Below are 14669 nucleotides of genomic sequence, written 5' to 3' on the forward strand. Positions count from 1 at the left end.
CCCATTGATCATTGAAAGATGATGGCACCATGATGCAGATCTCCAATGTCTCACCAGGGTGCCTGGCATGCTCAGTGATAGCGTGACGACTTAAACTAATGACATGTCCTTGTTCTCCCTTAGGTTCGCAAATACGCACTCGCTCTCTGAACCCCGAAGGGCCACCCCTCATGCCGGAGGACCACCAGGCATCATCTGCACCTGCGTCACACCCGCTCTCTAAAGCAGGCACCAGTGCAGGCACTAGCACCTCGATGAGCATTAAATCGGCAGCCAGAATTTCAGTCCACATTGGTAAGGGCACTCCACACTTGCTTGAGGTGGAGGAAGAGTGCCTAGGGTGCCGGCAGTCGGAGGACGTCTGGAGTCCAGGACGATGCTGGATCAAAGGCAGATAACGAGCCTCTGAAGTTGTCCATTAGGCGGCAGATGCTGGCTGTCCAGTGGGATCTGCAGGACGATCTGGCGAAGATCCATGAAGGTCTGCGTGTCATGGTCTCTATTGGGGAGGAGTCTGTGTGGAGCATAAGCTGAGTGCACTGCCTCCTCCATTGAGAGAGTGGCAACTCTCATGGAGAGGAACAGAATCAGGGGTTCCTGGGGTTGCACTCGGACCTGCAAGCCCTCACACAGGCAATGGCTTCAGGTGGTCAGTGCCAGTGCGGGAAGTGGATGAGGCACCAGTATCCCAGCCAGGTGCCCATCCATCAGTGGTGAGCAGAGCAACCTCACATTGGTGAACAAGCTGCTTGTCATCTCTGCAGCCCCTCTCAGGGTGCTCTGGGTGATGGCAGCAGCTCCTCCGCCCCTCTGCCAGTGACCATGGCATCTGATGAAGATGCGATGACGGGGGAGATGCCAGCCGTGGCACTGGCTGTTCCCTCCCAGGTGGGGCCAACACAGGCTCCACTGGCAAGAGGATGAACACCAAGGTCATAAAAGCCGACAAGACAGCAGAGTCAGCAACTGTCTCCAATGTCGGTGCCAGCGAGAGGTGGAGGGGAGCGGGGTGGGGGGGGAGGGGAGGTGCAGGCGCACCAAGACGTAGCACTCGGAAATGTAAGTTTAAGGCACCATGAGCACAAGAGGGACCATTCATGGTTGATTTTCTGTTCATTTATGTTTGGTTTATATGTCTGCTGTATGGACATCAACACCAGTAATGGTAATGTCATTATGCATTCAATGTGACAATAACATTAAATTTGGTTTGGTTCTGATGGCCTGAGTATGCTTCATTTTCTTCTTTTTATGCAGGCTACACCAGTATGTAATGCCGGACGTGTGTGGTTTGATACTTTATTGCATAGGCATTAAGTGGACTTTGGGTGAAAATAAAAGGTTCATTTCAGACATCCGGATGGAGATGGCAGCCCTGGCATGAAGCTGAAGCAGGTCTCTGGCAGCCAAGCTGAAGGAGCGTTGGATCAAGGCATCCCTGGTGTCCGTCTCTATGGAGGTTACCGAGGTCTGCCTCCACGCCCTCAGCATTCTCCTCACTGTGCTTCTCCTCTGACTCACTACTGGATTCATCCTCTGTGGCCTGTGGAGCAGCGTCAAGATCCTCTTCCTCCAGAGGGTCTCCCCTTGCCAATGCCAGATTGTGGAGAGCGCAGCATGGAATCACTACCAGTGACACCTACTCTGGGGGGTTTTTATAGTGCACCCCCTGAATGGTCCAGGCATCAGAAGAATTATGGTGTTCTCTATCACTGCCCTTGTGGAGGCATGACTCCTATTATGACGCTGCTCTGCCTCTGTTCTTGGATGGCGGAGAGGTGTCATGAGCCACCTTTTCAATTGATAGCTCTTGTCATCCAGCAGCCATCCATCCAGTTGGGCTAGGGCATTGAAGAGCCTCAGCAACTGGAGTGTCTCAGGATGTAAACAGCATGGGAGCTGCCAGGGTACCTTACACAGACTTGCAGAATATACATCCTGTGGTCACACACTATCTGCACGTTTATGGGGTGGAATCCCTTCCTGTTGACAAAGGCACCCGGCAGACCCACTGGCACCTTAATGGCCACATGTGTACAGTCGATAACACCCTGGAAATGGGGGAACCCAGCAATCGTTGCAAAGCCTGTGGCTCGCTCAGCCTGGCAGGCCTCACCCATGTGGTAAAGAATAAAGGTCATGACCCACCTGAACAGAGCTTCTGTCACCAGCTTGATGCAACTGTGGACAGCTGATTGGGAGACTCCACACAGATCCCCCAATGACCCCTGGAAAGTGCCGGAGGCATAGAAGTTGAGGCCCACTGTGACCTTCGGAGCCACTGGCATGGGGTGTCCACCCACACAGTCAGAGCTGATCTCAGGCCCAATTGCCTGACAAATGGGGGTCATGGTCTCCCTGGAGAGGTGGAGCCTCCTTCAGCATTGCACCTCAGACATATTGAGGTAGCTGCATCGCCACCTGTATACCCTGGCAGCAAGATGGTGGTGTCTTCTGTAGCCCCTTCTGCCTTGGACTTCCTGCTGACCCTGCGCCCCTTGTGCCTGTGCCTCTCCTCCCATGGATCCCTCCCCTGGAAGCTGTATCTGGCCTCCTCTCCCTTTTGCACCTCTCTTCCTTCTCAGAAGAGGTGCCACCAGCGGAGACCACAATCCTTATAACCAGGGTAACAGAAGGCTGTCTGGAAGGGTCCACATGTTCTGAATCCTCCTGTGGCCTTGGAGAAGCCAATAAGTCCTGGAATGAAGCCTGGAAATGCTAACGATGAATCCCCGAACAGAGATGAAGCTGCCAAGTACCAATAAACAACCAATCTCCAAAACTCCTCACTACTCACACTGGCAATGCTGTTGACCCTTTTTGTCCTGCCCTTGGATGAGGTTTAGCAAATTATCGGCTGCCCGCCTGTCCGTTTTGCCCGTGCGACTGGTGTGAAATCGCACTGGCAACGTAACATCTAGCTTCATTGCCTTTTTAATGGCCTTAACTAAGGTGTAGGAGCAGAAGCAGGCCATTTGGCCCATCAAGTCTGCACCACCATTCAATGAGATCATGCCTGATCTGATAATCCTCAAATCCACTTTCCCATCTTTTCCCCCATAACTCTTGATTCCTTTACTGATTAAAAATCTGTCTATCTCAACCATAAATATTCTCAATGACCCAGCCTCTACAGCCCTCTGCAGTAAAGAATTCCACAGATTCACTACCCTCTGAGAGAAGAAATTCCTCCTCATCTCTGTCTTAAATGGGTGACCCTTTTCTCTGAGATTATGTCCTCTGGTTCTAGACTCCTACAAGGGGAAACAACCTCACAGCATCTACTCTGTCTGGCCCCCTAAGAAACTAATATGTTTCAATAAGGTCACCTCTCAATCTTCTAAGCTTCAATGAGTACAGGCCCAAACTACTCAACCTCTCCTCATAAGAAAATCCCTCCATCCCCAGGATCAAACTAATGAACCTTCTCTGGACTGCCTCCAATGCCAGTATACCTTTCCTTAGATAAGGGGATTCTAGGTATGGTCTAACTTGTGCCTCGTATAGTTTTAGCAAGACATCCCTATTTTTATAATCAATTCCCTTTGAAATAAAGGCCATCATTCCAGTTGCCTTCCTTATTACCTGCTGAACTTATGCTAGCTTTTTGTGATTCATGATCGAGGACCCCCAAATCCCTCTGTGCTACTGCTTTCTGCAGTCTTTCTCCATTTAAATAATATTCAGCTCCTCTATTCTTCCTGCCAAAGTTCATAACCTCACATTTTCCCACATTATATTCCATCTGCCACGTTTTTGCCCATTCACTTAACCCGTCTATATCCCTCTGCAGACTCTTTGTGTCATCCTCACCACTTGCCTTCCCAACTATTTTTGTGTCATCCGTAAACTTGGTGATAGTACATTCACTTCCCTCATCCACGTCATTAATATATATTGTAAATAATTGTGGCCCCAGCACTGATCCCTGTGGCACTCCACTAGTTACAAGTTGTCATCCTGAAAATGTCCCCCTTGTCCCAACTCTGTCTTCAATTAGTTAGCCAATCATCTAAAATGCTAATATATTACCCCCCAACACCATGGGCCCTTATCTTATTAAGTAGCCCAATGTGCGGCACATTATCGAATGCCTTTTAGAAATCCAAATATATAACATCTACTGGTTCTCCTTTATCTATCCTGCTTGTTACCTCAAAGAATTCTAATAAATTTGTCAGGCATGATTTCCCCTTCGTGAAGCCATGCTGACTCTGCTTGATTATATTATGCATTTCTAAATGCTCTGCTATTACATCTTTATAATAGACTCTAACATTTTCCCAATAATACATGTTAAATTAACTGGCCTATAGTTATCAGTTTTTTGTCTCCCTCCCTTTTTGAATAAGGGTATTACATTGGCAGTTGTCCAGTCCTCTGGGACTTTTCCAGAATCTAAGGATTCTTGGAAGATTACTACCAATGCATCAACTATCTCTGTAGCTACTTCCTTTAATATCCTAGAATGCAGGTCCAGGGGACTTATTGGCATTTAGCCCGATTAGTTTCCCTAGTACTTTTCCTCTAGTGATAATTATTGTATTTATTTCCTCCCTCACCAACTCCCCCGCCCCCCCCCCACCCCCCCTTTTGCCCCTTGATTATTTAGTATTTTTGGAATGCTATTAGTGTCTTCTACGGTGAAGACCGATGCAAAGTATTTATTCAACTCCTCTGCCATTTCCTGGTTCCCCATTATTATTTCCCCAGCCTCATTCTCTAAGGGGCGTATGTTCACTTTGGCATCTCTCTTCCTTGTTATATATTTAAAGTAGCTCTTGCTGTCCATTTTTATATAACTTGCTAGCTTACACTCAAAATTTATTTTCTCGCTCTATTATTTTTTGGGCATCTTTTGTTGGTTTTTAAAACTTTCCCAATCCTCTGGCTTACCACTAATCTTTGCCACATTGTATGTTTTTTCTTTCAACTTGATACTATCCTTAATTTCCTTGGTTAACCATGGTTGGTTTATTCCCTTCCTAGGATCATTCCTCATCACTGGGATATATCTTTGTTGCGAGTCATGAAATATTTCCCTAAACATCAGCCATTGTTCATCAACCATCTTTTCTGCTAAACTCCTTTCCCAGTCCATAAGACCATAAGACATAGGAGCAGAAATTAGACTATTCACCCATTGAGTCTGCTCCGCCATTCAATCATGGCTGATAAGTTTCTCAACCCCATTCTCCCGCATTCTCCCCGTAACCTTTGATCCCCTTATCAGTCAAGAACCTATCTATCTCGGTCATAAATACACTCAATGACCTGGCTTCCACAGCCTTCTGTGGCAATGAATTCCATAGATTCACCACTCTCTGGCTAAAGAAGTATCTCCTCATCTCTGATCTAAAAGGTCTTCCCTTTACTCTGTAGCTGTGCCCTCGGGTCCTAGTCTCTCCTACTAATGGAAACATCTTCCCCACATCCACTCTATCCAGGCCTTTCAGTATTCTGTAAGTTTCAATCAGATCCCCCCTCATCCTAAACTCCATCGAGTAAAGAACCAGAGTCCTCAAATGTTCCTCATATGTTAAGCCTTTCATTCCTGGGTTCATTCTTGTGAACCTCCTCTGGACCCTCTCCAGGGCAAGCACATCCTTCCTGAGATACGGGGCCCAAAATTGCTCACAATATTCTAAATGTGGTGTGACCAGAGCCTTATAAAGCCTCAGCAGCAAATCCCTGCTTTTATATTCTGGTCCTCTCGAAATAAATGCCAACATTGTATTTGCTTTCCTAACTACCAACTCAACCTGCAAGTTAACCTTAAGAGAATCCTGGGCTAGGACTCCCAAGTCCCTTTGCACTGCAGATTTCTGAATTCTCTCCCCATTTAGAAAATAGACTATGCCTATTCTTCCTACCAAAGTGCATGATGTCACACTTCCCCACATTGTATTCCATCTGCCACTTCTTTGCCCATTCTCCTAACCTGTCCAAATCCATCTGCAGCGTCCCCGCCTCCTCAATAATACCTGTCCCTCCACCTATCTTTGTATCATTTGCAAACTTAGCCAGGATGCCCTCAGTTCCTTCATCTAGATCATTAATGTATAAAGTGAAAAGTTGTGGTCCCAACACTGACCCCGGCGGAACTCCACTAGTCACCGGCCGCCATCCTGAGAAGGACCCCCTTATCCCCACTCTCTGCCTCCTGCCAGACAGCCAATCTTCTATCCATGCTAGTACCTTGCCTCTAATACCATGGGCTCTTATCTTACTGAGCAGTCTCCTGTGCGGCACCTTGTCAAAGGCCTTCTAGAAGTCCAAGTAGACTACATCCATTGGCTCTCCTTTGATTTACCTACTCGTTACCTCCTCAAAGAATTCTAACAGATTTGTCAGGCATGACTGCCCCTTGATGAAACCATGCTGACTTTGCCTGATTTTACCATGCACTTCCAAGTATTCTGAAATCTCATCCTTAATAATGGACACTAAAATCTTAACAACGACCAAGGTCAGGCTAATTGGCCTGTAATTTCCCGTCTTTTGCCTCACTCCCTTCTTAAACAGGGGGGGTTACATTAGCGATTTTCCAGTCCTCTGGGACCCTCCCTGACTCGAGTGATTCCTGAAAGATCACCACTAATGCCTCCACTATCTCTTCAGCTATCTCCTTCAGAATTCTGGGTTATAATCCATCTGGCCAGGTGATTTATCCACCTTCGGACCTTTCAGTTTTCCTAGCACCTTCTCCTTAATAATGGCCACCATACTCACCTCTGCCCCCCGACTCTCTTGAACTTTGGGGATGTTACTCGTCTCTTCCACCGTGAAGACTGACGCAAAGTACCTATTCAGTTCCTCTGCCATTTCTTTGTTCCCCACTACTACTTCTCCAGCATAATTTTCCAGCAGTCCAATGTCCATTTTTGCCTCTCTCTTACCCTTTATATATCTAAAAAAAACCTCCTGCAATCTTCTTTTATATTACTGGCTTGTTTATCCTCATATTTAATCTTCTCCCTCCTTATTTCTTTTTTAGTTGTCCTCTGTTGGTCTTTGTAGGCTTCCCAATCCCCTGATTTCCCACTGTTCTTCGCTGCATTGTATGCTTTCTCTTTAGCTTTTATGCTATCCTTGACTTCCCTTGTCAGCCATGGTTGCCTCGTCCTCCCTTTAGTATGCTTCTTCTTCTTAGGGATGTATCTCCCAAATTACTTCCAGAAACTCCTGTCATTGCTGTTCCACTGTTTTTCCTGCTAGGCTCATCTCCCAGGCAATTCTGGCCAGCTCCTCCCTCATGCCTCTGTAGTTGCCTTTATTCAACTGTAATATCGTTACATCTGATTCCAGCTTTTTCCTCTCAAATTGCAGGGTAAATTCTATCATATTATGGTCACTTCCTCCTAAGGGAACCTTTACCTTAAACTCCCTGATCAAATCTGCCTCATTGCACATCACTAAATCTAGAATTGTCTGTTCCCTAGTGGGCTCCACCACAAGCTGCTCCAAAAAGCCATCTCGTAGACATTCCACAAATTCCTTTTCTTGGGATCCACTACCAACCTGATTTTCCCAGTCTACCTGCATATTGAAATCCCCCATGATCACTGTAACCTTGCCATTCTTACACCTCTCTATCTCCTGGTGTATCTTGTGCCCCACACCCTGACTACTGTTCAGAGGCCTGTACATAACTCCCATTATGGTTTTTTCACCTTTGCGGTTCCTCAACTCTACCCACACAGATTCTACATCAGCTGACCCTACGCCATTTCTTGCTATCGATTTAATTTTGTTTCGTACTAACAAAGCAACACCACCCCCTCTGCCAACCTGCCTATCTTTTCGATAGGATGTATATCCTTGGATATTTAGCTCCCAGTCCTGATCCCCTTGCCCACCACATTATACCTGCCAATTTTAATCTGTGCCACAAGCTCATTTACCTTATTTCATATACTGCGTGCATTCAGATACAACACCTTCAGTCCTGTATTTCCCGTCCCCTTTTTCATTGTCGCCCCTTTATCTGATGTGCTTGAAGTTAGATTCCTAGCCCTTTCCAAACACTCTGTCCTATTTTGTGTTCTGGAGACTTTAATAGCCTCTCCTGGGCTCTCCTTTCATTTTAGTTTTTCATAATTTTCCATGAAGTTGAATCCGCACCACAACCCCACCCCCCCGCCTCCCCCCACCCCATGCACTAACCTGCTGCTTTGTTTCCCATTAGTCATACTTCTTGGAGTTTTACCCTTCCCTCCCTGCCCCCCCACTTTCTAGTTTAAAGTCCTATTGAGCACCCTATTTACCCTTTTCGCTAGAACTCCACTCCAGCCAACTCTACTCTCATTTCTTTGTAATGACCCTTACTTAAGTTTAGCACAGTTGTTTCCAACCCAGGTTTCTCACTCTCAAACTGAATGCTAAATTCTACCATGTTATGGGCAGTGTTTCCTAGGAGATCTTTTACTCTGATCATTTATTAAAACTACCTTATTACATATTACTAGATCCAAAATAGCCCGATCCCTGGTTGGATCCACAACATATTGTTCTAGGAAACTGTCCTGAACACACTATGAATTCTTGCTCATGGCCACCTCTGCAAATTTAATTTTCCCAAACTACACAAAGATTAAAGTCACCCATGATTAATGTACTGCCTTTTTCACATGCCCTCATTATCCCCTGTTATATTCTCTGTCCTACAGTATAGCTACTGTTAGGGAACCTATAGGCTACTCCCACCAATGTCTTCTTCCCCTTGTTATTTCTCACCTTCATATGGATTCTAAAACCTCTGATCCAAGATCATTTCTTGCCATTGTATTTATTCCATCTCGTACTAACAGAGCTAGCCCACCACCCTTTTCTTCCTGCTTGTCCTTTCGAAAAGTCACATACCCATGAATATTTAGCTCCCAGCTTTGATCTTCTTGTAACCATATCCCCATAATGGCTATAAGATTGTATCCATTAACCTCTATTTGTGCTATTATTTCATTTATTTTGTTCCGAATACAGCATGCGTATAAGTAAAGAGCCATTTATTTCGCCTTTTTACCACTTTTTCTCCCTTTGACCCTATTTGCTGCTGTTTTTTATGTTTGTACACTCTGTCCCTTCCTGTTACACTCTGGGTATCATTATCTAAATAGCTGCCCTGCAATGCCGCCATATCCTTTTGCTTTGTAAACCTGCATATCCCCTCTCCAGAACCCTCCCTCCACCTCCCCAACCTTGTCTATTTAGTTTAAAGCCCTCTCTACAGCCCTCATTATTCAGTTCACAAGGACACTGGTCCCAGCACGGTTCAAGTAAATACCATCCCACTGGAACAACTCCCTTCTACTCCTGCACTGGAGCCAGTGCCCCAAGAACTGAAACCCATTCTTCCCACACCAATCTTTGATCCACGCATTTAACTCCTTATTTAACCTATGACAGTTTGCACGTGGCTCAGATAGTAATCCCAAGGTTATTATCTTGCAGCATCTGCTTTTTAAACTTAGCTCCTAACTGTTCAAATTCTTTCAGCTAGAAACTCCTTTCTCACTGTCATTGGTACCAACATGCACGACGACAACTAGATCCCTCCCCTCCCACTCCAAGTTCCTCTTCAGCCCTGAGGAGATGTCCTTCACCCTGGCACTGGGCAGGCAACACAGCCTTTGGGCCTCAAGCTCATGGTTGCAGAGAACAGTATTTACTACCCTAATTATACTGTCCCCTACCACTACTACATTCCTATTTCCTCCCCTCACTTGAATGGTTCCCTGTACCACAGTGCTGTGGTCAGTTCACTCAACCTCCTTGCAGTTCCCGCTCTCATCCACAGAACTTGCAACAACCTTGTAACTGTTGGATATTGCAGGGGCTGAGGATCCTCAAATGCTACCCCCAGGGTCTCCATACCTGCCTCACCTGCAGTCACACCTTCCTGTCTCTGATCACAGACCAAATTTGAATGACCTAATCTGAGGGGTGTGACTGCCTCCTGGAGCAAAGTGTCAAGGTAACTTTCCCCTTCCCTGATGTGGCACAATGTCTGCAGCTCAGACTCCAGCTCCTCAACTCAGGTCTGAAGTTCCTTGAGCTGCAAACACTACAAACGTGTTTGCTCTGGATCACCTTAATGTCCAGCAGCACCCACATGCTGCAGCAGAAACACATAGAAACTAGGAGCAGGAGTAGGCCATTCGGCCCTTTGAGCCTGCTTTGCCATTCATTATGACCATGGCTGATCATCGAACTCAAAAGCCTGCTCCCGCTTCTCCCCATATCCTTTGATCCCTTTCACCCCAAGAGCTATATCTAGCTCCTTCTTGAAAACATACAATGTTTTGGCCTCAACTACTTTCTGTGGTAACGAATTCCACAGGCTCACCACTCTCTGGGTGAAGAAATGTCTCCTGACCTCAGTCCTAAATGGTCTACCCTGTGTCCTCACACTGTGACCCCTGATTCTGGACTCCCCCACCATCGGGAATATCCTTCCTGCATCTACCCTATCTAGTCCTGTTAGAATTGTATAGGCTTCTATGAGATCCCCCCCTCATTCTTCTGAACTCCAGAGAATATAATCATAACTGACTCAATCTCTCCTCATATGTCAGTCCTGCCATCCCAAGAATCAGTCTGGTAAACCTTCGCTGCACTCCCTCTATAGCAAGAACATCCTTCCTCAGATAAGGAGACCAAAACTGCACACAATATTCCAGGTGTGGTCTCGCCAAGGCCCTGTACAATTGCAGCAAGACATCCCTGTTCCTATACTCGATTCCTCTGGCTATGAAGGCCAGCGTACCATTTGCCTTCTTTACTGCCTGCTGCACCCGCATGCTTACTTTCAGTGACTGGTGTACGAGGACACCCAGGTTTCATTGCACATTCTCCTCTCTCAATTTATAGCCACAGAGATAATAATCTGCCTTCCTGTTTTTGCTACCAAACTGGATAACCTCACATTTATCTACATTATACTGCATCTGCCGTGCATTTGACCACTCACTCAGCTTGTCCAAATCACCCTGAAGCAGCTCTACATCCACCTCACAGCTCACCCTCTCACCCAGCTTTGTGTCATTTGTAAATTTGAAGACATTACATTTCATTCCATTATCTAAATCATTAATATATATTGTGAATAACTGGGGTCCCAGCACCGATCCCTGCGGTACCCCACTAGTCACTGCCTGCCATTCGGGAAAAGACCCGTTTATTCCCACTCTTTGTTTCCTGTCTGCCAACCAGTTTTCTATCCATCTCAATAAACTACGCCCAATCCCATGCGCTTTAATCTTATACGCCAATCTCTTATGTGGGACTTTGTCGAAAGCCTTCTGAAAGTCCAAATAAACCACATCCACTGGCTCCCCCTCATCAACTCAATGAGTTACATTCTCGAAAAATTCCAGTAGATTAGTCAAGCATGAATTCCCTTTCATAAATCCATGCTGACTGTCCGATTCTGCCACTGTTTTCCACTATTAAATCTTTTATGTCATCTTTATTCTTAGCTGTGCAAGATTGAGGCAGAGGTGTTCTCCTATCTCGTCTGCATTCTTGAAAGGTGATGGGGCAGTGCCTAAGGAAACATGTGTTCATGCATGGAGAAGCATCATATATCATGCAACTCCATGTGCTCTCTGTCTCTCAGCAGAGTTTTCATGCTATGATCTCATACTCAGAGTTCATGTGCGCTGCTGTCAGCCAACCATGTTTTCAATTTTCAGAATGTACGTCTGATAGGCTCAGCAAGTGGGGGAACCTTGCCGCTTCAAGCTGACGAAGCTTGCACCTCTCAGCCCCATGATTGTCCTCACCCAACATGTCATCACTACCATATTTTATTTAATTTATTAATTAATTACTCTAGTATCCCTGCACTTTACACTTGAAGAATCCCCCCGCTCTTTTCACTTTATCGTAATTAATTTTTTCTATACCAGTATCGATCTTATGCTTAACAAGCTATTTTTAAGAAAAAATGGGCTAGCAACCTAAACACAAACTAAAGATGTTACTTTTATTTCAAAGACTAGAAATGCTCACCAACCCTACTCACCAATCAACTGCTTTCCCTGCACTCACATCACATTGTGGTTAGTGATGTCAATCCACCACTGGTCTCACATGAACTCTCCCCGGTGTCCGTACTCTTTTGTAAATGAAGTCTCCCTGCTCTCTGCGCTCTTTTTTAAGATGAAGTCTCCCCACACTCCACGCTCTTTTTAAAAATGAAGTCTCCCCGTGCTCTTTTTTAAAATGAAGTCTCCCTTCGCTCTTTTTTTAAATGAGCATGTCAACCTCATGGCTATAACTGAGTCATTCTGATCTCCTGTTCATTTAAATCAGACCAATTTTTGAAAAGATGAAAGGCAGGTGGACTCCATTAGTCACTCAGTCCTCCATATCCGGTTTCCTGCTGTGCTCTATGAGGTTGATGACTTAGTGCCCAAGCACAAAAAGGAAAATACCTACCCCATACTTCCCAGTTGAAACACTGGTAGTGTTCTTTAATGGCCTAGTGGGTACAGCCATTGTAAACTAGCCTAGCTATACAGACCAGGTTGACCTGTGTTCAATGCCAATCTGTGCTAAACTTAGATAATCTCAGCCAAGGCAACAGTGGAGACCTCAGTGTCTGAGAACAAGCAAAGGTTTAAAAAAAAATCAGATAGGCATCCCACATCCTATTGACCCTTTCTGAAAAGTGTGGTTTATGTAGCCATTTGAGAGCAGGTTCAGACTTGACTTTGCCACGACCTTTACCCCTTTCCGACGCTCAGGAGTGCGGCTCAAGTAAAATGCTTTTTGTATCTTTTTCCAGCTGGACTTTCTCTTGAAGGTTTTAACACAGATATGCATAAGAGTAGTTTAACTAATTAGAGTATGAATTCTTCTGATGCCAGTTTCACAAAAAAAAATGAGAACTAATAGTGATGGGGGCTTGCTTTACGTCTGACAAGTACAGTAAAATATGTTAATTATTGAAACATTTTGTGAACAGATAAATTATGCAGGAAAATTGCAGAGGGGGTCACCATTATGGGTTCATTAACTTAATGGCATCACATTGATGGACATTACAGACAGCTCTGCTTTCTCAATTCTTTCATTAAATAAGGGGTAAGTGGCTCTCTTGGTGGCTCCATTGGTAACTACACTGCTCAGTAAATAGCTGAGCTTCAGAGGCCAGGAGGGCCTCAGGCTCAATCTTTCCAGGCAGCTAATCTCAACCACCATGTGGTTTACTCTTAACGACTTTCTGAAATGGCCTAGCAAGCCACTCAGTTCAAGGGTAAATAGGGATGGGCAACAAATGCTGGCCTTGTCATCGATGCACACATCCCATGAAAGAAGAAAGGAAAGAAAAACTAGGCTGTCGAAGCACCTTCTGAGTAAGGGAAGGAGGATCAACAAAGACATCTGGCAGAAATCTTACTCTGAATCAGTCTCCAGTGTGTCCCACAGAAACAGGATAGGCCGTTCAGCCCCTTGAGACTGTTCTGCCATTCATGGCTTATCTGTAACTTAATTCCATTTGACCTGCTTTGGTTCCATGTCCCTGAAGACACTTACCTAACAGAAATCCATCAAACTTAATTTTGAAATTTTCAGTTAACCTAGCCTGTAAAACATTTTGGGGAAGGAAGTTCCGGATGTGATAAGAAATACTTTCTTACATCACCTCTGATTGGCCTAGCTCTAATTTAGTTATTCTTCCTTGTTCCGGATTCTCTCACCAGAGGAAATAGGGTAGATGGAGAGAAACTATTAAATTCTTTCATTATCTTAAACACCTTAGTTAGATCTCCTCCAAATCTTCTATACTGAAAGCTGAGTGTGTGTATCCAGATGTTGAGTATTGCTAAAACCCCTCTACTGTTCCAGCACAGTCTATTCTCCTTTAGCATACTCCCTAAAACCTAATTCTTGTCACCCATTCTAATATCTCCTTCTTTGGCTCACTTGTTGACGCATGTCTGATTACACTCCTGTGATATTTTGCTATGTTAGAAACACTATATAAATTGAACAGGCTGTTGAGCGAGGGTGGGATTAGCCTCAATTAATTAGGCGACTGGCGCATTTTGGTTCGACGTGTAAAGAAGTGCCATGTGAATGAGGGATCAGAGAGGGGTCCTTGCCCACTGGGCAGTATCCCAGCATGAGACCCTCCATTGGCAGAAGAGGGAGAGAATTGAGTGACGGAAGGAGCAATAAAATATAAGAGATAAGAAATACCAACAGTAAAAAGCTTTACAAAACCATAACTCACATTTTCAAACGCTTTTCGTTCAGGAATAAGATCACTCCAATTACAACCAGGGAGAACACAGCAAGTAGAGTTCCTAGAACGATGCCCAGAATGTTCTCTGTTTAAAAAAAAGACACTAAAAATTACTCCATTCATATGCTTCAAAGATTCCTTTCACTAAATATATATCATGTGCCTCCTCAAAATATTAACAAACACAAGCCAAAAAAAACAGGGCTTTTTCCCCACAATTTTTGTGGTAACAATGGCCGGCATTTTCCAGCCCCTCACGCCAGCTGGATTTTCCCATCCCGCAGACGTGAACAGATATTTCAATGGCTCGCCGGCCCCGGGGGAACCCACTCGGGGTGGGGTTGGAAAATTCCAGCCAGTAAGGCTCATTTGTGTCTAAGCACTTGGTGGGAAAATGTTGGATTGTTTCCATTTC

General features: G+C 45.1%; 1 protein-coding gene across 1 annotated transcript in view; it reads right to left on the minus strand.

Annotated features, from left to right (window-relative positions):
- Positions 1–14669, minus strand: part of susd2 (sushi domain containing 2) — a 148142-nt gene that overhangs the window by 44647 nt on the left and 88826 nt on the right. The window contains exon 14 of the mRNA XM_041203058.1: positions 14243–14339. Coding sequence (XP_041058992.1) covers positions 14243–14339 — 97 coding nt within the window. The remainder of the gene's footprint in view (positions 1–14242; positions 14340–14669) is intronic.

Source organism: Carcharodon carcharias, chromosome 13, assembly GCF_017639515.1.
Source record: "Carcharodon carcharias isolate sCarCar2 chromosome 13, sCarCar2.pri, whole genome shotgun sequence".
NCBI classification, from domain to species: domain Eukaryota; kingdom Metazoa; phylum Chordata; class Chondrichthyes; order Lamniformes; family Lamnidae; genus Carcharodon; species Carcharodon carcharias.